Raw genomic sequence first — 27,951 nt, 5'->3', positions numbered from 1 at the left:
GAAAGTGATTGAAAGTGAAGCTTGCAACTACACCACCTAGTTAAGACATTACTACCCAGTATGATTATCGATGTGGGCGCACTGCACTCGCCGGGCTCTAGTTTTACTTTAATAACCGTCAGAGCAAATGGAACCAAGGTGCACACCGATCGATCATTTCGCATTCTTCGAAAAACAATCGTCTGCGGACTCCTACCACCGACGGATGGGAGGTTTAGCATTGTGCCTTTTCATTATGCTCTAACACCCGCCAGGTAAGTCGAAACAGCCACGGCAGAGGAAAGTGAAAACAGAAGGTTCGCTCCTTTTGGCACCAATTATCATTACGAATTGCGCCTTATCATTAGCGTCATACGCGTACGTTCGTTTCCTTCTCTCGCCCGACCAACCAAACCAATCGTATGTTTTCACATATCGAAACCGTCGTCCACACATTGGGTTTTCCGTTTAGTAGGGTAGTAGTAGTAAAACGGTTCTGTTGCGGTTGTTGTTTGTGCTGTCTTTTGCTTCGCTACCGAGCATTTTTAATTCCGGGAATGATCGTGCATGATTGCTCGTGGTCCGAGACGATAGACGACGGGGAAGGAAGTCGGCGAAGAGAAGTTGGGAGGGGCTAGTAGGAATTGTTTTGCAAACGCGTATGGGTGGTAGCGATTTTTTGTTTTGTTCGTTCGCATCCCATCCCACACCAAACATATCATTATCGAAATTGCTTCATATCGCTTTACAATCGATCTATTGCCCCACGTGGTCCACGCTGCGAGTCAATCGTACATAACGAAGGAAAGACGAATTCAATCAGGAAATCAACCAAACACCCATCGTTTATGTACCGAGAGAGAGAGTGGGTGCGTCCGATGGTTTTTTTGGGTTTTGCTTCTATGTTGCGCCATAACGTCCCCGGATATTACGTGCGGCGTGCTACACGTGACAACTTTTACAACGTTATCAGTTTGGTCGCGTCGGTGCAATATTGACGTTTAATGAAGAGCTCTCTCTCCCTACAGAGTAGTTACAATGGAGAAATGTAAACCATTTTTATGTTTTATAAGGTTCCTTGAAGGTAAGACATTCACCAGAAATCGATAACATATGTGAATTTTGTAGACCCAACCCTTACTGCGCCTAAGCACTGAGCGTCCTCATGCGTAAAGAAGCATTAGATAATCAAGACACGCACTACGTACTCCTTACCCGGTGTTGTAAGTACAGTTTCTTGATGAGAAAACCTCCCCTTAAAGAAAAAATTAGCCACATAAATCTTCATTCGCCAAGAAAGGGCTCAGGGACAGCGTGATGAAGAGCAGCAACAGCAACCATCATCATTCGTAACTGCGGCCCTGATGGCTTCATTTTTTTTTTGGACCAACCACCGAACCATGTCTAAACACCTCACACCAAAATAGCCTTTCGATTTTTGACCTTTTTCTATTACACTATTTCGCCCATCGGTTTGATCATCTTGAAAGGGTTCTTCTCGCATCTTCAGCGGGTGTTCACTTTCGCTAACACGAGCTGCATTAACGCGAGCGCGCGCGCTCACACACAGATGACCGAACAATGGGGCCATCCTCCAGCTGCCCAGACTCCTCCGGACTGGCTACCCTTTTCGAAACTCATCTTCGTTACCCTTTTTTCCTCGACGGGCTGACCTTTGTCTGGTGCACGAAAATGGAAAAGTTAAGCTTGCAAACAGGAAGCTCCGATCGCCGCAACAATACCCACCAAACTGTGGACCCATTTGAGACATGATGAAATGAATTACAAAATGTGCGATCTTTGCTTGATTGACTGCGGGTAAAGACTTGGCTCTTTCATTTTGCCGTGAGCTAGGCTAACGCACACAATGTATCGAAATCGATTTATTCCGTCATCGTGGCGGGAACGAACAACACTTCCTTGACCATATCCGGCGATCCGTTGCCTATTCATGCACGTGACGGGTGCCAATTTCTTCCTTCAATGTTATGGAATCGTTGCGTTGATAATATCAGTTTTATAACACGGGTATTGACTGGAGTGAGCAATTTTGTGAACGACTCAATTCGGTAGAGTGGTCTGGATCAGAAAACAAAATTAGGTACATTCTAACTTTAACTTGGACTTCTGTCCTAGTCCATAATTTATAGGTTAGCGGTAATGATCCGATGCAGTATTGCCGCAGATCTTCACTTGCCAGGAATTGGGATCGAATGTTCGGTCAATCTCTCCGTACGTACGACTACGGACTACTGTGCAGCTACAGGTAAAATCATGTCAAGGAATTCCAGAAACGGCAGACATAGATGCTCCGAGAATATAGTGCCAAATAAAAAGTGAGGCTGTATTTTAATTGTAAATATCTTGAGCAAGAAGGGCAGTTTTCATGAACTTGTGAGACTGTCCACTGATGCTTAGACTGTTTTTTTCACGCTGTTGGTCTCAGCGAATGTGACTTGAGACCAGATATGAATACATAAAGAAAGAAATACTTGAATACATAAAGGTTTGAGAAATACTCAAACCAACTATGCTGTTAACGCCATGCAACACCAACTATTCTATAAGGCCAGCCTTCAGAACTTTTTGGTAACTTATTCAACATTATTGTCAAATTTTTGATAAACCTCAGTAAATATATCAGAAACTCGGATTACAACTCCAAAGTTCGAATTAAAGCTCGTTTGATAGTTTCAATAGTCCCACGCATTTGTAAGTTGGTTTTGCACTGGTTAACTTCTTGTTTGATAGTTGTATCTTAACGATTGATCACTACTTTATCCTTCACTGCTCTATCCGAAGACAAAATCAACGGTCTACCACTCTTGCACACTGCAATATAATCTACAGCTGATCGCTTATTCTCGGCAACACATTCACAGGATACGACGAAACACTTACGATCGCTGATCGACCTACCTAAATCCAGAAATTCCACACACGGTCTCCACACCGTCGTAATGCACTCGAAATCCATCATTCTGAGGCCAACAAAATTCTGTTTTTAGCGGAATACTCGTTAGAATCACTCTGCTGCACATCAGCACCACACAGCACACATTACCCAAAGGAACACACAATCTTGAAGCACAGCACAATCATAACTGGCGCAGATGAGCAACACAGCTATCAACCACTGGGAGCGCACGAGCTCACAGCACTAGCCGTTTGCTAGCCAAATACGATCTCATCATCTGGTTGGGGAAATAGCAACCACAGCACGGTGTGAGAACTAGTGGAACTGGAAACTGGAGCAAACGCTACGGCTCGTCTAATCGGGAAAATCAAGATACGTTTCAGCCCAACCAGCCTTCCCCAGCCGGTGAAGAGTGCCGAATCAATTTCAACTATTTTCCACCAACCGACAACTGGTTTCGTTGGCCGGAACGAATGAAAGCAAACCTCCGCAAAATCTTACGCGGTGCCAACAGTCGGAGAACCTGTTTGCAAGCGGTAAAGAAGCAGAGTCCACCTGCTGCAACGGTTGCAGAACATGGTGAGGCCGGTTTGGTCTTCGGCTTCGTCTTACATTAAAACAATTTCACTTGCTGACCACTCACACTTTCTTTGCAGGCGAGGGAAGCAAACATAAAAAAAAAAACATTAGAAACCGGTTCTACAAACCAGTGGATCAACATGTGAGTGAGTAGTCTTCCGGTTGAGTGCCGGAAACCGGAATCGATCCCCCATTAGTCACACAAAGACACCCGGGCACACTAGACTGTTGTGGACAGTGGGACCCACTAGACTTCCTCCGCTGCATGGAGTGTTGATCTGATTTAGTTTTACAAGAAAGGTCAAAACAACTGTGTTGGATGTGTTGTTTTACACATCGGAAGTGGTAAGGAACAAGGTTTCCTCTCTCAACAAAAATAAAACTTGATTTGTTACGAAAATTCAAGCACTAATCTACCTCATCTACGAATAAACCAATGTTTCAATGACAATACAATTACGCTAATTCACCTTTCTAAGGTGCTGCCGTTGTGAAAATGTTATTCTCTTGTCTTTTCCCATAGCTCACTTATCAACATCAACATCGATTGCTGTTTAGAAAGTTTCGCAGAAAATAAAAGAAAAAAACACCTTCAAACATAAATAACGAAAATGATAGCTTGCCAATTCACAATTGTGCAAGCAAAAACACTCGGCGCGATAAGTACTGCCGAGGGATTAAAAACCGAAAGTGTTCACAAAACCGGCTACGGACGTGGTGCTTCCTGCAGATACATTCACATGGCAGGGTTGCTAACCTCTGCCACTGCCATTCGATTTCTATGAGAGGAAAGTGTACTAACTAACGTGAATAATGTCCCTGAGTTTACTGTCATCCGTAATGATGCTCTCTGCTGGAAGGAAAAACTGTACGTCCAGCCTGAGGAGCATGAGGAACTTTGCCGAGATGCACGGTACGTAAGGTGTTCGTAGCCAGTGTCACCAGGCAGAGCCTAATGCAGTGGCTGCTAGAGAGAAACTAGGTGAGCCTCTTTTTCCTCGATACGACATTGGAGTGACATGCGGAAACCGGTTGAAGTTAAATATCTCCAACTGCAGCGTCATGAGGGCAGCCGATAAGGAGACTTGGATGATCTCTGAATCGGTGCTTGGGATGATGATGAATGTGTCCGTTTTTTTTACGAAACGATATCCCAGGCAATATTTCATGGAGGGCTTGAACGATACCTGACACGGTGTTGATTCTTAAGATTGTCGCACTACCATCGTCTGATTGCGTACTCCTCGACGAGTAATGTTCGAGACTTACCTACAATGAGAAAGGATCATATAAAACACGCAATTAATATTGAGGAATTGAAAGGCATAGCAATAAAAAATAAGTAAATTGCATGATGGATGCTAAGCGACATCTGGATGTATGTATGGGATATTATGGAAATCCTCTCCAAACTATTAGCTGAGGCAATCGTTTCTGCCCAATTCAGCCGTACCGGTGCAGCCGCACATCGCAAACCATCAAAGTGTGGCTCAAATTATCACCTACGGCATCATCAACCGTAGGAGACTTCCCGCCATCTTGCCATCGATTGTATCATGAGGTGAACGAGGGCGAAGGTGGCCCAGGAAGGGTCTCTAGCTTCATGCAAGGCTTCCCTCTCTGACACCTTAATAACTGACCATGCCACAAAGCGTACCGTGTGTTTCCCAACCGACGACGGACCCCCCCTACGAGTTCTGCCGACAATCCCGGCAATCATATATGCATGACTTTCACTTTTCGTTTCGACATGTCCAAACCATGCCTTGCCGCCGGTCACGGATGAGGCTTCGGCCAAAAGGTCAAACGCAGATCGGATGTTACCCGCGCATACAGACATACACGCCGCTGCTCATCATCGTTTCGACAGCCAATAATGGTCAATAAGCGGCGGCATCAGTAGAGGACAGCGAACTCTGAATGGACCCCGAGGAGCAAAAGTGCCTCCCGGACGAAGATGTGTCATGCAAACGATTTGTCGACTGATTGGTTCCTTTACGTAGCGCCTATGGATTGGTGAGCCCCAGGGGAGGTACAAAACAAATGACTGCATCGGACAACGCAACCATGAACTTAACATTAAACTGCGATTTCTCGGATGGTTATGTTTACGACCATGTGCTGCAGTGGACGACTAATGATTGGTTTGCAATAACCGTCAACGGACGGTTCGAGTGACCGCGTCAGTTGATATTACATTAGAAAGTTAACCTGTACCCTGTGTCTCTGTGACGCTGCTGACGAGAAAATCATTCAGTGCAATCACTGCATTTGCCAATTTTCTACGATGCCTATCGATGATGCAAGCACATACGTACATACATACACTGTCCCCTGCGAAGTACTAATTTCGCTCAGTCACTTTAGCGGACATAAGTTAGTTACATCAATTAAGGAAATTCAAAGGCTGAATGCCGCCAGCGGACAGATCAATCTTTTGCAGAACTGAGACTGTTGGTTCATTCTTTCGTTACTAGAACATTCGTTCGGACCAAAGTGGCCATTTACCGCTGTCACGAATGTCCAGGGCAAATGGGTAAACAAAGGGAAGACACAACATCGGTTTGATATCAAAATTTAATCGAGAAAGTCATCAACATCGATCGTCCATCTATCTTTCATAACAAATGAAACACCTCAATCATTTCACGAAGTTGAGGTTGAATTCATTTGGCGACATCGTCTTGAAATCTAAGGGACAGAATATGGATGTTGTGTTTCCAGTTATGGAGGCTACGATAGAACTAAGATGGTAGAGATGTGGTGAAAAGGACAGACGACATCCAGACATCTTATCGCTATACTTCAGGATGAACTGCTGCAGTTAGCAGTGCGCCCTTCCAAAATATATTGATCCACAAACTTTATTGCCATCGAAGAGCCTTCAGTGACTGAAACAAATGATCTTGCTGCTCCTATTTATCCCCATTTAAAGACTTCCAATTTGTAACATATAATTTGGCGCATAAAAAGCAAATAAGCCACCGAATGCAAATGAAGCCGAACCTACCGGATGGCAATTACCGTCACACCGTGAAGAAAATCGCCATTATTTCTTCTTTCCCACCCAGCTGCCCTTCGCTGATTAGTGCGGTGCGTTATTTGGCTTGCCAATTTCAATTTCATCGTCCCCGATTTTGTTTTGCCACCGTCGGCCTCATCATGATATTGGGATCGAATTTCACTTTTCACTTTTCCACACCTAAACCGAAGAAGACCATCGGCCATCGACGGCCACCGGAAGCTGCAGTTTTTGCTTTTCGACCGGAGAAAATCACCGTCTCATTTCCCATCGATAGTAAAAAAAACCTTCTCAGACACAATAAGTCACGAAATGCCCTACACAACGATTCTCGCCGAAGGTTGGTGGGTTTTTGGGGTGAAACGAGAGCAGCAGCAGCAACAGCAGCGAGCTAAAATTCGAATCGGTTGACCTAAACACGACAACGGCCGAGTAGCGGAGGAGACCATTTCACGCCCATCCATCCGGTTTCCCGGCAAAAGGAAGTCTCGTTTCAATAAGGTGTGATGGAAAAGTAGGAGCGTGCGAGCGAAAAAAAAACACAAAGCATAATTCTAATTGTGCCACTTTTTACTTGCCTTCAATCGAATTGTTTCGTCGAATAATGAACGAATTTTACACCACATTTTCCAAATTGGCAAAAGGTGTGTATTGTTCCGTTGCGCGAATGGCCGCGGTCGTGGCGTGCGAAATCAAATGGGAGGGAAACAGCTAAACTATTTGTCATTATATCACCAGAGCGCATCTAAACTTTGGTTGAGATTTGATGACGATGGAAAGTGATCCACATTTCTATTTTCCTGCTTAGGGGAATATTGAATACATTCGACCAAAATATATTGCCAGCAACTGTAAATGCGCGTTATATGAGTTACTTTATAAAAGAAACCTTCTTATGAAACCGTTTTAAATGACAGATGATGCTCAGCAAATGCAACAATAAAAATGAAAGCGAATCTTTCGCATTTGTCCACGAGACACACAAGCGACTCTTTTCATTAACGTTAAATTAGGTTCCCCTCTTTTGGGATCATGAAGTCCAACACCACGACCCACCGGCTGCAGGCGCAATTATTATGCAAATGTAGCCCTTCTGAACTCGGAGGCTTGCTGATGTGTCCCTAAACAAAGAAATAGCCCTGAATTCAACGAAATGAAAATCCTGTTCACTCTACACAAAGAGAAAGAGAGATCACCATTGATTTCGCTTATCATGATGAACATTTCCATAAATTTCTCAACTTCACTGTGGACACACCACACCGACTGGCGCTGTGAATAGCGATCATTTACAGCGGGAACTGAAAAGAATACCAAACCAGAACCACAATCATGCAACGGATTGGGCAACTTGACACACTGCACAGTGCGGTGTTCGGCGGTGTTGGAGTGTCATGTTCGTATGGTTCCTCCTGCCAGCAGAAGGCTCGGAGATTATAAAAAAAGTTTGCCACCTTAGTAGTTCATATGACTTCACATAGATCATCCCTCGCAGCCGTAACCGTGCGCACCACACAAAAGAGAAGCCTTTCTTTTTCATTCTGAAACAGATCCTACCAAGTGATGCCACATTGTGGAGGTTAAAGGCGAACCGTTCTAAGCATTACCGGGTCGGATTACAGCTAGCGAACAAGCATTACGTGTCCATTACAAGCTACCCCGACGAGATGATGATGGAGGTATATCGTTACCAAACTTCATCACCACAGGAACTTCATAGTGTGCTGCTCCAGACGCCAAACTTCTCCGATTTCAACACGCTGAAGTTAACAGTCATACAGTAGTGATCATTTACTGACTCTACCACACAAAGAGTGGCACACGATCATTTTTAAACCAATTCCGATATCAGTTTTAAATGAAACAGGCATCTGTCTCAGGAAATCCACCATATGTGTTCGAAATTTGGACATCAAAAACTCGTCCAACGATTAACAAAACAAACGAAGATCGTGTTGTTGTCCAGAGTAACATTCTCTCGATATCCATCTGGTGGTGGTAGTTCGAGACGATTGTTTTAACATCTCCCCTATCGATCTGATCTTTCTGATAACTAAAGAGACGCACGAGCAGGTTGTAGGGTCCTCAGGTTTTACACTACATAAAAACACACTTACAAGATAACCATCGTATATCATTCATTACCACAGCAAAGTGCTTTTCAGCTCTAGTAAAACAAGAAGAAAGATGTGATAATCTTCGAAATAGATTTTGCGGCACGTAAAACTATAAGGATGCTTTCTCATGCGAATCGCATCATAATTGATCCCAGCTGCTGTTTCGTCTGTTTTAATCAAGCAACCGTTCGTCACGATATCGTAATACTACTATTTCGTCCAACGCGTGCCATGACTTCGGCCGATGATCGCCCAGTAAAGAAAGCGTCTTGTAGCTCCTAGGGAAGGTGACCTTCACAAGACACAGGTGAATCTATTACGGCGAGTGTCATCATTATGCCCCCGCTCATGATGTATGTGCAGCATTCCGTAGCCAATTAAAATTTGAAGATCCATCGAGGTGGTCGCAACTCAAACGGCGAACCTTGTTTACAGATTTAGTTAAGCGTTTGGTAAATGTAACAAAATTTCATGAGTAACGTAAAATTGGTTCATAATTTCTTCAGAACTATCTGTACGAGATATAAGTTTATACAGGAAATCCATTTACTTAGAAAAAAACGTTCTTCATACTTTTGTCACGAATTTGCCCTACTTGTACGACGAGACCACAAAAATCCATCTTGAATTTCTGAGTTGTTATCGTTACACCTTGAAGTACCACCACCTGGTGTACTTCACGTGAAATGATTCCCCGTTTTTGTCACTGGAGTTAAACATCATCAACGATACTTGCTACGTACAGAGACTCGTTATCATAATCGTTACCCCCTGGTTCGTTTTAATATTCGTTCCAGCCGACATTTGGCATCATTGACGTTACCGCAGACGATGGCACATCATGTCATCCGAAAGTACGGCGACGAGAATCATGTTTCGAAAATGGCAACATGGCGCTGCCAAAGAAATCTTAATTTGAAATTCACCGTTCGAATGCTCGAATGCTTATGCATCGGTTCCTGCTTCTTAACATGACATTAAGATTTTGATGAAGACATCTGATCTGTTCCTACATCTCCGGCAACACACACACACACACACACACACGGCAGATTGGGACCGCAAGCGGGATAGTTTTCCCGTGCAAAGCGCGAATCCGTGAGCTGTGTGAGACGGCGTGACATAAAAGAAATATTTACCCATCGCTCGACTGGAAGCTGTCTCCGCGATGGAATGTCGTTCAACGAGCGAAAAAGGTTGCAGCTTCATCCATAACAAGCATTTGCGGGGCGAGGAGCTAGCACGATACCGAACGAGTGAGAATGCAGTGCGCTCCGAAAATTGTACTCTAAAGAGACCGTAATGAGGTTCTTTGGACTGAGGACAAAACGTTATCTCAGGACTTCCAATACTTCGGAGAAGTGATGCTTTAAAATAAAAGTGAGTTGCAGCTAGTTTTTCCAGATGCAGATCAGCATTAGATACTCCTATTTTACACGAAACTCACTTCAAATTCCATACATCAGCGAACGCTTAAAAGAATAGGCATAATGGTGTGAGATTTAATAACAATCAACAGATTGTTGCACGAACGAATACCGCCGGTTGTGTAGCGCCCGACTCTATAAATGGCGCAGAAAAGCTTCCAAACATTCATAATTAAATTTTTCAATCTTTTTGTTGTTGTAGCAGAGAAGGCCGAGAGCGTCCCCCTTTTCCACAAAACGCAAAAAGAAAAACTACAATGTCCGCTATGTTTTGCTGGTGCCCACCGTGTGGCAGACATTGGTATGGGATGGTAAGGGATATGATGAAACTATCGTGCCTTCCTCTGTTCCATTGCAATTTATTGCAGCATGGATAGGAACTAACGAACCGTTTTGAAGAATCGCAAATTCATCGTGAAACATGCCGGTGCTTTTTTTGTTGTATGCCCACACACACACACTGAATGGCATAAACCAACGACAGTTTAACACCATGCAGTGACGAAAGGGTGAAATTGAATTCGGGTTTGAGCCATCCTATTTTGTTAATCCATGATTTTCAGTTTTAGAAAATTAACTTACTGCTGTGGAACACGGATCATTACCGAGACGAACCGGTAATTTATTATTTGAGCAACATACAAATACAGTTCCATATTCACAAAAGAAAATTTAAAAGCAAATCTGATTTAAACAAGCAACAAAAAAAAAAATAAAACAAATTAAACAGTGCAATGCGCAGTATAATTTATTTTAAATTTTAAATTGCAATTAAAGAAAGAAAATGGGCTACTGCACAACAATAACCCTTTTTTCCATTTGCTTCACTTTTTAATATTATAATGAAGTTTCGCCAATTCTAATGGGACAGGTTTTTAGTTGATTCAATGAGGGATCTTGTTTTGTGAGCGCTCTGATGGCGGGGACAGATGTTGAAAGAAGCTTTCTCTTTCTCGTGATTCAATCAGTTGCAACACCGGTTTTGTTTATGCGGGATTTAAACAATGCAGTTTGCACAACTATGCTACTCCAAATTAATTCGTAGCCGTTGCTTTTAAAAATGTAAATTTAAACCGTTCAACTGTGCTTAGTTCAACTCATTTCTATAGGGTCTGACACTTTCTCGATGAGTTTGGAAAACGAAAACATACTTTATTCTAAAATGAACTTGACGAGTTTTGTCCATTTTAAAATCTTGGGTTAAGCACGAATGATATGCAGTTACTTAAGACCTTCACTGTTTCAAACATGGATGTCGAGGCGAATGCTTACAGGGGTATGCAGAATAATCACCTTCTTCCACACGAATAAAACATTCCATGTGCCAATAATTCACCCTTTTATCGTAGAGTACCCAACCAAACGCTGCACATCAGGCCGACTTGTCCGACAGGAGTCACGAATGACAACTTCCTCATACGTACTGTCGTCTGCCAGGTGAATCATCAGCCACGGTGGCGATGATCACGAACGACCACGAGGTTGTCGCTCGACAGGGAAACCGTACCGAAGAACGCCCGGTACCAGCAGTACGTGATACCTTGACGCGAAACCTGAGAACAGTGTACGACATTGACCCGACACTCTTCGTAACCGTAAGCGTAGCCAACATATGCACATTAACCAGTACGTTTACATGGAAAGGTGATTTCGCGCCAAGAATAAGACACGATCGCACGAAATTTAACTGCCTGGAGCAGCACGACAAGAGGGACATACGTTCAGAGGGCATGGAAACAAGACCGAAGGCCATCGCTGATGCTCCCCCCATAGTCAGTGTAATAAACTGCTCCGGTGTATCTGATGGTTTACTCGAAAAAAATACCACCAAGTTCTTGAAGCGTTTCCTGAAGAAACGGAAGTGAACATCCCGTGTATATGGGAGAGCATTATCTGGAATGATCTGAAGAGCTAGCTTATGTACACTCATAAGAACTTCTTCGCCTAGGTCTATACCATTTTATAGGATGTTCAAGGATCATAAAACTTTGAACCAATGTGACATCAAAAACGATGTTTCACATGGGGCTGTAGCAGATGATGCAAGTTTCCCAAACGATAGTAAGGGAGTTATATTCTATCTGGACCCACGTTACAAAGGTGGACTACACGGGTAAATTGGAAAATAAAATGCCTCTTAGATCTTTAAACTTAATAAAGTAAAAATTCTAGAGCTTTAATTTCACTGTGCAGACTTGTTAAAGTACGAAAAATAGTTTCTACTGGATACACCTATCGTTGATAAGGTCATCCAGATATAAGCTTCTATAGGGTATAGTGCTTTTAAAAGCTTGTATGACTCTATCAGCCACTTCGGTTTCATTTTGGTAGCATGGCCAACTAACAAAAATGTTGATAAAACTGTGCTCTTTGGTCTATTGCTTGTATTTCAACAATTCGGAAGCATGGCCGTTTTTTATGAAGCAATCTCCATTACTATCGACATCTTGACTGCAAAGCTTTTCTATGAAAAACCTTTCATCTTCACTTTCCCTGCTAATAAAACATGAATATCTCAGCGATCACACAACTTCAACTTCCCCCATCTTTATGTTGACCAGCGAGAAAGAGTAGGACCGACACACCAGACGCATATCAGCTTGGCGTTATGTTACCGGTTTGTTCTGTGATTGTTTCACTTTCAATCTTATCATTTCCTTCCTATGGCTTATGTCTTTCTACTTTCCATCACAAAGCTCACGAAGCTATTCTTCACGGGAGAAAAGCTTCAATGCATCGCTACACCGATCATTAAGAAATAAGTTACTTATGAATTAAGAAGAAAAAAAAAACACGCAAACCCATACAAGCCTGCCTCGTACACCGCGTGTGCATGATCAATCGCGATCGGAGTCCGTTCGATCGGGGAAAAGTTCACTGCAATTAGCCGAGACCATCAGGACGAGCCCACTACCGACCGAGCCGGCTTCTGTAGCGAGAGACCATCGCCCGACACGCCGCGTGATCGTCGTGAGAGTAATTTCTCTGGCGATTTAATTTTTCGGATACGCTGACCGGCGTGTCGGTCGGTTGTGTTTTCGGGGGGGGGTTTCTGCCGGGCGTCTTCAGCAAACACAAACTTACCTAAAAAGAGAAAGAAGAAAGAGACAGACACGCAGATGGTTAGTAATGGAGTCATCATTATTAAGAAAAATTGCTTGAAAAAGCGGGTATAGCATTATGTTGCGCACCGTCCAAAGCGAAGACTTCCACACTTTTCCCTCGAGCATAGGACAAAAATTACATTAAAAAAAAAACGAGCGCTCCACCCTGATCCGTCTATAAACATGGCGCACACACCAAGCTCCCCAGGGGACGGATCTTCAAAGTTCGTTGATTTTTATTACTTTTCGACATCAAAGATTGAACCCGTTTCGTTTGACTAATTAAGTTTATATAGCCAAGAAAGCCAGACCAGCGCTACCGGAAGATGTTGCGTCGGACTCGGCACTTTGTGCTGAGTTGTGAGTGTAAGTTGATAACCAAAACAAAGGTTTTACATCATTTTTGAAATTGTTTCTCACTGAGCACGTAGGACTACGGGCGCTCACTTATCCACTGTATCCCTTACGGAAGCGCCGGTACGGCCATGCGCGCAGCAAACTCGCTTATCATAAAAAGAAATGATCGAGAGAAAGCGTCATGCGAAAACTGGCGAAGGTATGCGATATGGAAGGTGTTTTCTCATACATTGCAAGGCACCCGGAATGTTTGAGAGCTAATGCAATAACATAAAATTTTATATCAACTTCATGACGTGAGTTGCACTGGCGTCGAGGCAACTTTATGACTTGCATCGCATTGGGTAGCCCGAATCGGAACCACGAAAATTGTTTCACGATCGTGTAATTAAAGCATGGTGGCGTGTGAGTGTGGGATTAAATGTCGGCTGGATGCTGAACGTGCCATTTTGAAGCTTGGAAACTATCCCGACATTTAACAACCGATCGGGTGGACAAGCGGACATGGCGAAATTAACATGATTTTATGTGCATACACTAAAGTACGATAACAAAAACCCGCCAATCCATCAACGTTTAGTAGTGCCTCCCCCATTTCGTGGCATCATCCGGAGGTTTTTTTTGGGTGTGCAATAATTATATGACAGCAATTATTTTCATTAAATTTGCAGCTCGACATTTTCATTTCTTTTAACTTTTTTTTCTCGCCGCTCCAGGGTCGAACAAAACGTTACGTTACGTAAAATCACTAGTTACCGGTCGTGTCAGTTGCAGTGAGTGAGTGAAACCCGCAGCACTGGCACGATGCGAACGTGAGCCAGGCGAAATGTCACCACTCTCGGCAAAAGGACCGACGGTGACGTTATGCACCGACAACACACAACAGAGTTGAGATAGTTTTAAATTTACGATCCCGGATTAAAAAAAAAACAGTTGCGAATAAAAAACCATTGCATGCCCACAAAACCACTAAAAATGTAAGCTTTTGACAGCGTCGCGAAACTGACGGGTTTAACATAGTTGTTAACCCATCCTATTCTTTTGGTTAAGCACATACGAAATACGCATCATATCTTCGTGATGCGGGTTTTGAACGTTTCACAGCTGATGGTAAAGGGAGCTATTTACATTTATACAAAAAAACACACACTAACTCCCTTACGAACGGAAGTGCGAAATCTCTCGCTCGCTGGTGTTGCAACGTGCACAACATTAAGGATTCGTTGTCTTTCGTCGAAAACGAGGGTCTGCCACCGTCGTCCATCACCATCAATTAACGGGTTGTGTCACACTCGGACACGCTGTTGTTTTGCTTTCTGTCAGGGCACTTTCCAAACAACGAGATGCTTCGGATTGTGCGCAGGGCCAAACAACACATTTCTCGTCACGTTCCGCTCAGCGCTGCTGTTGTACGAGCAGTGTCTGGTACGAAGTTGATGCGATTGTGGTATTTTAGGGAATGTTTTACAATTCCACAGCGTGAATCGTACTGATTTACATGAATGGTGGTCAGAAGGGCGTTTGATGACATGTGTACGGTGAAATTAATCTTATGCAATTAGAAGGCGTTGGTGGTTCGACCGTCAGTCAGGACCGGGATTCGTATCACATCCGCGGAAATGGTTGACTATTCGGGAACGTAGTATAAATAAGTCTAGTGGCTATTATGAGGTTTTCGTGGTCGAACTAGCAGAGTTCTTCATAACTGGATAATGTTCAGGTTACAAGGACTATCCAGCAGAGGGTTAACAAAGTCAAGGAAGCTAGTAATGACAGGCCAAGATCACCAGAGGTTTAAGAGAACCAAAGAGGAAGAAGAAATTCAGAATGAAGGTGGAATATCTCGATTATTTTCGAGTAGAAGTCGAATCTTTTCCAGTTTCCAGTGTTTTACTTGCCAGGAGATATCCAGACATTCTTGGCAGTAGATTTGAAGTCCCGTTTAAGTTTTTTTTTTCAAATTGTATAGTGTTAAGAATATTCTGCTGATTCTAGTTTTCCCAGAAAATATGACTCTTCATCCTAAAACAGATTCCAGGAATCAATAAAAAAAGATCCGAAAGACTAGATGATTTCTTCAGCTTTTGTCAGCTGTCATTTCGCATTTGTAGTGTGCGGCGTTGGTCGGTCCTCGAAATCTTAAAATCATTACGGTAAGTATTCAGACAATTCCTGATGAAAGACGTCTTTGATCAGATTCACAAGGGCCTTGAATCGATTTTTAACTATTTCAGTAAGCTAACATTCACCAGTTCCTGAGGGTTTAATGCTGTCAACCCAATTTATGGACTCCCGTTGCTATTTCGTCATGTTATTCTTCCGGACTCCAGCAGGAAACCACCGGAATTCTAAACATAACTTAACCCCAGAGCAGTAAACCCTTTCCCGGGTCGCAGTACAGCGATGAGCTGTCATTGCTATGAATAGGATGAGCAACAAATCGTTGGAAAAATTCAAAACCCCTCCCTCCGTCATAAACCTTTCGCTCCCATGTGCAAGTCGTCGTCCATCGAGACAAAGTGGATGCCAATGCATTGGTTGAAAAACAAAACGAAGAAGACGACTCGCGTGCTGTCTGCGGGAAAATTTAGCATAGTAAAGAGGCGGATGTGTTTCGTCTTCGTCTTTTCGTCCTTTTTTTTGCTCGCTGGTCTGTGATGAAAAGCGTTCGATGAGACGATCGAACAGATGATCGGATGGGATGATGCTGCCCGCTACTGCTGTTGCAGATGCCAGAAGGAAGTGAGAGTTTTTCCTTTCATTTTTGCCTTTACGATCACGTTGAACGTGTTTTCTTTTCTGACACCACGTTAAACAAATCGAAACGGGAAGTGGATATGCTTTTAGCGTTGTGTGTTTTATTGATTTTTTTGGGGGAAGAAAAGTTTTAAGGCTGATTTTATTATGTTTTTAAATTAATGCAAAAGTATTCAAAATAAAAAAAAAACAAATTAGAAATGGTCCTGAATGTGGCAGGCAATAAATATGGAAGCGATAACTATGATCTGTATTTTGCTTTTCGCAACATAAAGATCAAATCGACACAAATACGGTCTATTTCAATTTCGGTTTTGACCACTTTACAGCACATACCAATTTCGACTTTAACACCGTAGTTCAGCAAAAGGTGCTTTAAACATCGAAACGTGTTGATGGTACCTTTGACCCTGAACTGAAGGACCGTACGATGGAAAGCAATAAAAAAGCGCCACTAGTTTATTAAATACAACGGCAGCCTGAACTGAACCAAATCGCACAAATCAAATCGCAGCCACATTTGACCACACCGGAAAACTGCTTTTTGACGATGGTGCCAAACGCAAGCAGACACCACAGGCACGCCTGAAAACACGCACGAACGAGCGCCATAGGCATAAGCTCGTGAGCACGGTGGTGTCGAGTGAGCCACGCAGTAATGCGTAAAATGCGCCAACATATTTCCGACGCTAGACACTACCCAACCGGCAACAGAGGTTAGTAGTGGAAGGAAGTAAAATCATTACTTTAGCCATTCGTTTTTGTATTTTACTACACGAAACCTACCCCCCAAAAAAACGAACGAAACGTATAAACACAACCATCACAAGCTGTCAATGAAAACGTCGAGCCAGCGATCGGAAACTTAAACAGCCCACAGCAATCGATGGGTGAAACATTGGCAGCAATTTAAAAGAGGAGAAAAAAAACCCCGAAAAATGCCCCGCCCAAAAAAAAACATTCCTTGAAACGAATATTAGCAATAAACGGTTCACGGTTTCGTTTTAGTTGGATTTGCTTTAGTCGAACACACATGGGCACACACATGAAATTTGAAACGCGTGCTAGAATTGCACGCACATTTTCAACAGTAAAAGGGCCACATTCGGCGAACATTCCGATCGAAAATCTGTTCTCCTGCTTGACCAACTGGAACGTGGCGCGTGAGAAAATGAAAATTATTTAATTATGCTTTATAACTATCAAGGTAATTCGAAGTTCACTAGACCAAGGTAACGAATGTATTTAAAAAATCTGCTGAATCAAAACTAACGTTACAGTGGTTCCGAGATGATCTGGCAATGTTAAAGCTAGATTAAGACTCTGCTTAAGATGAAGTGGGCTCTGTATCAAAACCGCTCAAGATCAGCAGAGAGAACTGGACAGACTATTTCACTCTGTTATGATTTCACGGGGTGGTCCGGTGGCCGAGGCGATAACGGCGCCGGTCTCACACGGCAGGACTGGGGGTTGAAAACCCATCCAGACCGGCTCTCCGTATGTAGGGCTGACTACTTGACTACGGGTAAAATCAAGTCACAGAGAGCCAGAAATGGCAGGTCTAGACCTCTTGAGGTTGTAGCGCCAAGGAAGAAGAAGAAATAATGACTTCATACGGCAGGACTGGGGTTCAAATCCCATCCGAACCGTTCCCCCGTAGTGAGGGCTGACTACCCAACTACGTGGTAGGCCAAAGAAGAAGAGTAGAGAATTACGAACAATGCCAAGCAACTAAAATAGAGTCCTGGTTCTCCATGTAAAATATCCAGCTAATCTTGAGCAGTGTCGAGAAACTGTGAGGATACAGTTCAATATGTAAATTGCCCAGTTATTGTTGAGCATGAATAGTTGGAACAAGACTAGTATGTCTCAGAAGTACCGGAAGTCCCTTGTAAAAATGCATACAGTCTGAACAGAACTAGAACACCCTTTTAAAACTATCCTGTAAATATATACAGATAATCTATAGATGATTTGGTAATGCTACATGCATTTTCTCGAAGATTGGCTGGCCAGTTAATGGTTTTCTAGACTTAATGATACCACGTGGTTGAATAGTCTGTCCCCTACGGGGGATTCGGTCTGGAAGGGAGTTGTTGCCAGTCTTAACATGTGAAGACTGTTCAAGTTATCGTCTCTAACCGGGGCGAGTCTCTACCGAATATGAAATAGTCAATTTTTAGGGAGATTTGGACTGTGTCCCAATTTCTACCTCTTAAACAAAGTCTCAATTTAGAGATAGAACTAGACAGACACGAACAAGAGATGTTTCTTTCCAATTCTATTTACCTAATATCCATTTCATCTGGACTAGAGTCCAAAAAGGGCATCAACATTACTAGTTCACCTCAGAAACTCCTGTACTTTTGTCTCATTCTCATCATAATCGAGAAGCAAAACATCCTAACGCACTTCGAAGCATACGAGCCTCGGGGAGTGACTCAAGACGTAATTTATCGCCAGTGCCCAAGCGGGCGATAAATTAAAACGTTTCGAATCGTTTACACAGAACGAACAACGTAGAAAACATTTTTCCGTATCACTGACGAGCGCACTCATCGGCGATGATTCAGACAGGCGTGCAGCTTAAAATAATAGTGACATGAAACGTTCGACGATCAAAACGATCTCAACTCGCTGTGAAATGTGAGTGAAATGTGAAGCAATCTCGCAGACAAACTATCTCATCACGAGCTCAATTCAGTTAAGTGATAAATAAAGCAAGAAATAGCGTTGCTGTTCCTACCGTTATAGCGCCCGGACGGTATTCAAATCCGTGCACGACCGGAACGATCTATTCCGTGCGCTACCGTGTTTTGTGAGGAGTCTTTTGCTTCGTCGTCCCGCCGTCGTCTAAAATCTTCTGAAAATCTCTACATGTTCGCCTATTATCTTGAACTGCTCGTCGTGTGTCCACCGAGCGGACGTCTTCAGTGATTGTGAAAACTCGTCGCTACCGAATGAGTTACCGAAGAAGAGGGATTCGCTTGGAAAAAAGAACCATAAATCAGACCCGGGCAACAAAAAACCCCTCATGCAACCGTCCAGATTCGACGACTGCTGCTTTGGGAGGTGCCTCGGTTCGGAAATTTAGGAGGATGAAACTTCACAATCCATCTACATGGCGTCACCATAAAGCATCTTCTTGTGCACAGCGTGAAAGAAGCGCCCCTATCAAACGCAAACGCGGTAGCAGCTTTGCTAGCGTAAGATTCTCTGTTACGCTAGTGGAGACCACCGTCTGTACTGCTGCTACTGCTAGTCCGACCACCGGTCAGTTCAAGAGTCGGTTGCGAAGTTGCGAAGCCTTCACTACTTCTCGGATGAGTGATTCTATCGCCACGGGGTCTTTTGCAAATAATATGCAGCCAATCTTAGGGAGATGAACAAAACATGAGATAAAAAAAGGCGCACGCACACATCTTCATTCCCTCTAAGTCGCGCTACGGATGGGGAAACGTATACTTCGCCAGAAAAGAACTCTTCTCAGTAAGATGAAGTCGAGACGCAAAAAAGCGCATTCAAACCATCTACCAAATTATGCATGGAGATGTGGACATGGTTCCCTCACGTTCACTCCGCACAGCCCAAGTTTGGGTCAAAGTCCAACGCGTTTTGCATTGCAAATAGTCATCGGTGCTACAATGGCAAAGCAACACACAGAAACACACAGAAACATTAACATTTAAATACATAATTAAGCGCGTAGAATGAAACGCACCCGTATCAAGCGCGATATGTCTTCACACGAAACAGACGCCACTCAATTGACTCCGATGACTTCAAATTGCGCGAACAAACGAACGAGTGTCGGCAGTTGGTGGGTGGGGTTTTGAGTGTATGTTAAACATATAATGTCCGGGATGAGTCAGACTTCAAATTGCATATTCCGTGCAAATAACTGACGCTACTTTTAGAAGTGATTCAAGGTTTGAACCAATAGTTGAGGGAGTATAAGAGTACGTTTACAAGAAGAGTATAGTGAGGGTGAAGCCTTGCATGTAGAAAAACTAAAATTGCTTGTGTTGATAAATCTGTTGACAATGAATCTCGAGGGTTTTAAAAATTGAATCCTAACTGACAAACTCTGTCCAAAACTGACGAAACTTTTTTAGTCATGTTCGAGAAGAAGATGCTTTGAAGGGCTTTTGAGCTCTACTCCGGTTGATTGGTCACGTCATGAGAATAGTACCGGACGACCCAGCCCGTAAAGCCCTTTCAGGCTGTCTTTATGGATGGATTTAGAACAAGTAATGGCTTACAAGTAACAGCCAGACGACGGTGCTAGAGACTTTTCCCAGCAGGCTAAGATCGCGTAGCGATAGTAACGTCTTATAAGAAAGTGAAAATTCTATAGGTAAAGATATCAGAGAAATAATACACTGTTTGAGACATACTTCATATACTAGATGATGAAGTTCTAAAAATATAAGCGAAAATATTTTTTAGGCAATAAAATCGACTATCGATTTCAAGTATAGAGACTGTAAATCTTCCATCTGGAAAGGAGCCAGTAATTACGCCTCCATATTTGATGCCACAGATAACATAACACTAAATTCCTCAACGGGAAAAAAACCACAACTAAGCTCTGTTTAGGTAAAAGAAGAATTCAAAACACACTCACAAAATTAAATTACCGCGAGAGTGTAATGAGAAAAAGGCTTTCTACGAGTGAAAGTCATAATCTCCATCGGCGTACTTTTGAAGTGTAATTTTGAACCTACCAGGCACCGCCATTTGCGAATCGCCTGTGCACACACACACCTAGCACCTCGTGAGGGCTTTCCTCTGTAAGAAATTCCCTTTGCAGGGTAAACCATAATACAATGATTGCTTGATGCAGCCAAACCAAGTCGAAGTCGAGGGTTATTAAGACTATTAGAGGAGTTTGAGGAGCAGAGTTTAGAGTTTCACTTTACTTAGGTTGTTTGTTTCGAATTTGGGATTTTTATAATAATTTTTGAATAAGATTCTCCGATGTGTAGACCGCAAAAATGATAAACTTTAAAGTTAAAGTTAAAGTTAACCTCTCACAGGCACCTGCTACCAAGCAACCACCGAGTCCTGAAGGAATGTTTGTACTCCATTTTAATTTTCCCCAATTGTCATGAGCTCAATTCCATCTTCCAGCCGGCGGCCGGCGTTGCTTTCGGTGTTGGTAATTTTCTGGCGGTGAAAATTTCTTTTTTTCCCACCTGGCGGTCGGTCGGTAGCGTAAATTAAGAACGCGTGCCATTGCCGGTTCGCTCTAATTTTAGTAGGTTAACGTGAACCCCGGGGAAGAAACGGTACGCGGGCCAGCAACTCAATTGGACCGGAGAGCGCAATTCCGGTAATCTACCAATTGACGTCACGCGGCAAAGCGAATGTGTGAGTTGTTTTGGGGTTGTTGGTGCTGGTAATGAAACCATAATACGTAGTTCACAGATTGACACGATTTGAAGAGGTTTCACTCTCGTCCATGTTATAAAAACCTGAAACAGGAAAGGTTTCATAGATTGATTTGACTTCAAAATGCAAAAAATGGGAATAGATTTTATGGTACAATCAGCTGAAGAAATCTTTGTCGTGCTGGTGATTGATTTGAATTGAATCGCTTTATAATGAACCTTAGGATTATTCCTGAAAAGATGATCAAGGGTTCAAACCAACTCTTGACATGGATTCTATTTTAGATCGATTTTTGACGAAGGCGAACACGAATCAATGTTGAGCATTTGGGGACCCAAGACGCTCATTTATTCTCGTTTGATCGGTTTTCAAACATCACCTTTCAGACCAACACAATATTATGCTTGATTTAATCCAGATCTAAGGAATGTCTTTATTATGGTTTTGCCCAAAACGTTGTGAAGTTAAAGGGACGATGAATTTTGGGATGGTCTCTTAGGGACAAGGAGTCTATTCGCCGATGTAAGTCACACCACAATCCTCAAACGCTTTAAGCTAACTACAAAGTCAACAGAGTACGATGAAGACACATCTCCAACCAACCAACCAACAACAACAATAATCCCACCGTCTCTGGAACGAACCCGGGAAGTCATGCTCGTTCAAACGTCCGCATACAAAAACGGCGCGGATAATAAAACACACCGCACACTCCGACAAGTGTTGGCCACCAACAAACGTTTTCATTCGCATTTCCACTACCTTAAGCCCGGAATATGTGTGTGTGTGTGTGTGAAGAATAATAGTTGCAATAAATTATGCATATAAAAGCGACATTTCTGACGCTACGCCAAGACTTCTGGGCAGCGAAGTGAGGTTGATTTTTTGGAATGTATCTCACAGCGCTGCCCAAGGAGCACCAGCCAACAACCAGCCGAAAGACAGCACAGAACGAAAGCTGGTGGAAAACCCGCAAACACACAAACGAGGTTAAGAGGCTAGAGTCCCACTGTAGGCGATGACACCATATTAAAACACGCCCGAAGGTTTAGAGTCCAACTCTGCTCCGCTGGCAGCTGGCAAAGAACCTCACAAAACCCCGAAAGACCTCTGACCCACTGCAGCAACAACTCACGCGAATCGTCACCACATGGAAAAGGTCACCACGTAAGGGAGCCACAAATGGGGAAATGGCGATGGTAAGGCAAAAAAAAAAAAGGTTGGAGCATAGCTTGCCAGGAAGGGCATTGTGTGAAATTTCCGGCAGATGGCGTGGTGCTCGACATTTGCTCTATTGTTTTGTGTCATTTTGCTACCTTATGATGCTTCCGCTGGGAATAGGAACGCGTGAGCAGCACGCGAGCCCTCTGCTGATGGTGTGCGCTGTGGATGTGGCCTGAGCTAAACCAGGCCACAGAGCGACTTTAACCCATTCTTATTTCAAAACGCTCTTTTTGTGTGATGTTGGAATTCAAACGGGCAGCATGCATTAAAGTGCAGTGCTTTCGTGGGTAAAAAGTGAAGGTGAAAGAGGTAGAATCGTATGTGTGGAACATGTGTAGACAAAACAAAACACAAATGGAAGGGTGCAATCTGCGTGCAGAGCTTTAAAACAGAGAAACACTAACATAGAATAACGAATCATCACAGCAAACCAACGAAAATAAGCATTAATTTCCCTCGGAAACATGAATTATGAATTGTATAAAGTAATTATTGCTCTATAATAGCCCAATCCCAATCCTTCCACCGGAGAGACCTACTGACCAAGATTTGACGTTGATGAGGGTGACGGCGATGAGTGCGTCGGTGTGGATGGCGCTGTTGTACTTGTTGGTGGTGGCGTTGGTGTCTTTGCTGCGACAGGTAACGTTGTCGATGGTGTCGGGGAACTGCAGGTTGACGGCACGGACGCAGTGGAGGTGGTTGGTGGCACAGTTGCATTGGGAGGTGTTGCAGCTTCACCCGGCACTGGTGGTGGAGGTGTGTTGGACGATGAACTCGCACCGGACGTTGGTGGCGAGCTGGCAGAGAACGAAGACGGCGATGAGGACAGTGACGATATGGAGGAAGAGATCGGTACAGGCCGAGAAGTGGTTACGTGAGGTTGTGGTGCATTTCTCGTAGGTTGCGCGGGAAGCAACAGTAACGGCGATGCGGTGACAGTTCTGTAGGAGGAACTTGCTGCTACTGCACTGTCCGTCACCAGACAGGAAGTGGACTTAGCCCACCCTGGTACGGCTGCCGGTGGAGTTCCAAGCAGTGCACGGTGCTGCTGATGGAACAGACTGTTCTGATAAAGCTGGTGCTGTTGCTCGATCTGATCCCGTTCCGCGGAACGTCCGAGTGGCGAGGAATTGCCAATCGCAGCTGCCGTGCCACTAATCAGTGACGGTGAACTTAACACCGAGGTCGACAGGGATGGCCGTAGCCGATTGTACAGGTACTGCTGGTAGTGGCTCTGGTACGGCATTGGAAGCGGTGACGACGCACCGCTACCATTGCCAAGATCGGCGGCAGCCGCCATGCTCTGCTGGTAGTACTGTTGGTGAAGCACCGAGGAGGTCTTTGGCTTTTTGCTGTTGTACACGATGAACTTGTGATTGAGCATGCTCTTCACGTGGCCACCGTTCTGCAGTCCACCGCCACTGGAGCGATGCGTGTTCAGGAATGAAATCGTAAACTTGTCTCGCTTGCGGCTCGAATCGGGATCGCCGATCGTATCGTCACTTTCACCCGACGCCATCTCGATCGAAGAACCGGACGATCCACCATTAGCAGCCCGTTCCGATTTGCCATTACGCACCCCGATGAAACCGGGCCCTTCGTCCGACTGGTACCGGCGATGGTTGAAGTTGCGGTAGCCTTTGTGATTGTTGTTCGTATCGCTGATGCCGGCACTGTCTACCGTGTCCAGGGATCCGTTGCTGTTATGCACCGTTCCGTTCACAGGTGGTAGATTTGCTTCTCCAATGGCAGTGCTACCAAGGGTGTCAGCAGTTGTAAGGAGCTGCTGTTGCTGTTGCTGCTGCTGTAGTCTTGGCCCACCAGCACCACCTCCCCCAACACCTCCATTGGACTGGATAAACACACCGTCGCCGGTAATTTTGATCGTCGTCACCATGTTGTTCTTTGTTCCAATTCGCTACACGTGTTTTCTCTTCCCTTATTACCTCAGTACGACGCCATTGGTCGTCTACTGAGCGCGTTTCACTACAAAACGACACACACACACTTTGTACGGTTTTAAAACGAACGACAGGACCACATCTTAACACACAGCACTGGAGGAACCCGGAATCACAATGGTAAGAACTACGAGACATTAATGACATCCAGGCGTAATACACACGTGCTCACACACTACTATCATCTTTCCTCACTTAACTATCCTCATGAGACGCGAAATACCATTTCCAGCGCTGCAGGTTGTCTTCTGATGAGTTGCTGTTGCACTTTACAGCTTTGCAACTCTTGCTCTTCCGTGAAGTACAACATGCCAGATACGTCATTTACATCGCGACACGTGCTTGTTTTCTTGTTTCCTACAAGTAATCATCCCTTTTATCCACTCAGACCACAACTTGCGGCACTATAAGTTTCACACTTTGCCTTCACCTTTCATCCAGCCACCGCTAAGTAGCCAAAGATACCACAACGAACCTCGTGCCAGATAGGTTCACAACGACTCTGTGACACTTCGTTGTTTTTTCGTTTTCTTTTCGTTTTGTTTTCCCCAGTGGGCATCATCGAAGGTACACCTTTTCACACAGCAGTACCCTCCGTTCCGCGGCTTGTAAGGAAGGGCACAACTGGCAAACGCGTACACATACACTAAGCAGAAAGAAAAGAAACACTAGTGATCGAGAGCCACACGGGTTTGACACAGTGGGACGTGGAAGAAGCTGGTCAGGAACGCACGAGTCAGTTTTTGCTCTTTTCCTCCTTTCGCCCACTGTTGATTACACTTTTACACCACCGCTGTTACTAGACTTGGCGCCCACCAAACCACTGTCGGACGCACCACTACCCTAGTCCTTTCGAAAAAAAAAACGGGTATACGATGATGTCCGAGACTGAAAGATGTAGCATCAATGTCATGCACTAGGAGGCGCTAGGGCAATGATAATAACATTATTAGTCGTAATTATGAGCACGCTCGAGAAACAATAAATACACACTTGTACAAACAAACTGTCGTAGTAATTATACGCCCATGAAGAGGCCCAAGCACTTTGTACATAAATCAACACATCAGAGATGTGGACACAGGCGGGATCGAATGACGCTTCTTTAAATACATTACACCGGAAGGAAACCAACGGCATTTAAAGTCAACGGTGTAGAGATGTTAATTTTGTGATTTTGTCCTTTCTTGTAGTTTACCGAGCTTCACACAGGAATCGTTTTTGAATATATGGCACGGGATTATTCTTCTGAGATTTGCGTAAGAAATTTTTTATGATTTTTAAAACCTAAGCTGCAGTATTCCAATTGTGTCTTTTTAGTAATGGCTGAGAAAGATTAGAGCAAATGTAGGGTTTCATATCCTCATGTAATTGAGACTAGCCCATATAGTCACAATGTGGGACATTTAAAATCGTCGAATCCAGCAATTATTATTGAGATTTGGTATAAACTACACTGTCCATTGACTGATCTTGAGGAATCGTACAAAGCAAAAAGTGAGTGAGCTAACTATTGAGCGTAAACAATTTGTTATCGCTACGGCTTTTAGTCGTCTCATCTTTTAACTAAATATTGAAACTTGAGAAAAATAATAACTAAAGAGCCGCTACCTCATCCGGATTTAGCCTGAGTTAATATTAAGCCTTACAGTACTTACAGTAAATCGTGTGTTGTATGCTATTATGCCTATGTCTTTTAGTCTCTGCAAGCAATGAGGTTTACACTGTACGATCTGATTCCTGACCTGACTTTAAAATACTTTCAAACCTAAGAAACATTACGGGAACGATGTACCTGCTCTTGTCCTGATTTCAAGAAACTACGAACGGGTAAAACGTACCTCCAAGAAATGGACTCAATCAGCATGGGAAATCTTTTATCAACACCGATCAACAACAACAAAAAACCAACATGGAATATAAGCTTTAAAAAGTAAAACCACAAAGGGACCAAACGACTGAGTGGGCCAATGTCATCACTCAGTCGGCGCCATACAGCCCCCTTCGCCATTTCCTCGTTTGTTTTGAATCGAGAAGTTATGACTCAGCATACAACCCTACCAGAGTAACGTTTGTTGTTGATGAGTCGTGTGGGAATTGTTCATTCACGTGCAGTGGCTGACTCAATTGCTGGACAAGATTCCTTACATAGAATTAAATCGTACCGTGGGGATCGCTATGGATTTCTCGTTGAGCTTGTGGAGCGTTTTGGTTTGCCTTTAAAATTACAGTTTGAGTGCCTTTAAAATGATGATTTGTTTTGTTAATAAATAATGTAATTACAAAGGTAGACTGAGCTCTCGTCTTACACTGATTAAACAATTAATACTTGAAAAATCCAACTCATCATTAACAGCTCTTGCGATAGCTACTCTTGAAGAGTAAAAACTGATGCTGAACAGCTGTGTTTCTTCGGTACGTGCTAGAACTTCTCACCATAGACATCACCACAGGCCTGTGTATTTTTTCCTATCGACCAATACCCGAACAAGAATCGATTCGCTTACGTTACGGGGTTTCATCCTCTTGACGCTACCCTCTATGATGAAATTGAAACGCTGAGATTGAGAGTTGCAAGAAGGAAAAAAAACAATCCATCGTCTACGAAAGCCACCCCTCAAAACACACAAGGCCAAAGCCGCCTGGTCTAGCTTTCTTGAAGTGCGCAGGAAAACGTCCCAGCAAATGAGCTCATCTGTGGCCAGCCGAGCAGTTCCGTCGAGCGGAAAATTAATGACGCGACGAAATCCGCCAAACAGTCGACGTCTCCGCAATTCGATCGAAACAACTGCCAGCACGCGAAATTTGTCCCAAAACAATAACAAATCGATGCAACTACAGGCGTCGGCTCTCCACATACAGGCACGTGGATAAAGGTTTCGTGTGAAACGGCTTGTGTGTTTTGAATCACCGTAAACCAAGCGTACTGCTTCTTAAACACACGGATGAGCTAATCATCGGCCCCTATACCGGGCTGAGATGATATTTTGCGCATCACTTAGCCACGGCCCAAAGCCAACTTACTATTCCACCTTCCCTTAGCAGCTTCGCAACTGGATAAGTTGGTCGGCGGTCTTGCGTCACCCACTACCGACAGAGACTGTGGGCCA

General features: G+C 43.8%; 1 protein-coding gene across 4 annotated transcripts in view; it reads right to left on the bottom strand.

Moving 5' to 3' along the window:
• LOC118506993 (mucin-19) overlaps window positions 1-27,951 on the bottom strand; it is a 53,568-nt gene that overhangs the window by 19,950 nt on the left and 5,667 nt on the right. Inside the window, exon 2 of one of the 4 annotated variants that reach the window (XM_036044874.1) lies at window positions 23,421-24,968. In XM_036044874.1, the coding sequence (XP_035900767.1) occupies window positions 23,421-24,777 (1,357 nt within the window). In that variant the 5' untranslated portion in view covers window positions 24,778-24,968. Of the gene's footprint in view, window positions 1-23,420; window positions 25,768-27,951 lie in introns of all 4 variants that reach the window. The other 3 variants (XM_036044877.1, XM_036044873.1, XM_036044876.1) reach the window with 3 other exon arrangements.

This window comes from Anopheles stephensi, chromosome 2 (genome assembly GCF_013141755.1).
Source record: "Anopheles stephensi strain Indian chromosome 2, UCI_ANSTEP_V1.0, whole genome shotgun sequence".
NCBI lineage: Eukaryota > Metazoa > Arthropoda > Insecta > Diptera > Culicidae > Anopheles > Anopheles stephensi.
Note: the sequence above shows the minus strand (reverse complement) of the source record. Positions and strands in the feature narration are given on the sequence as shown.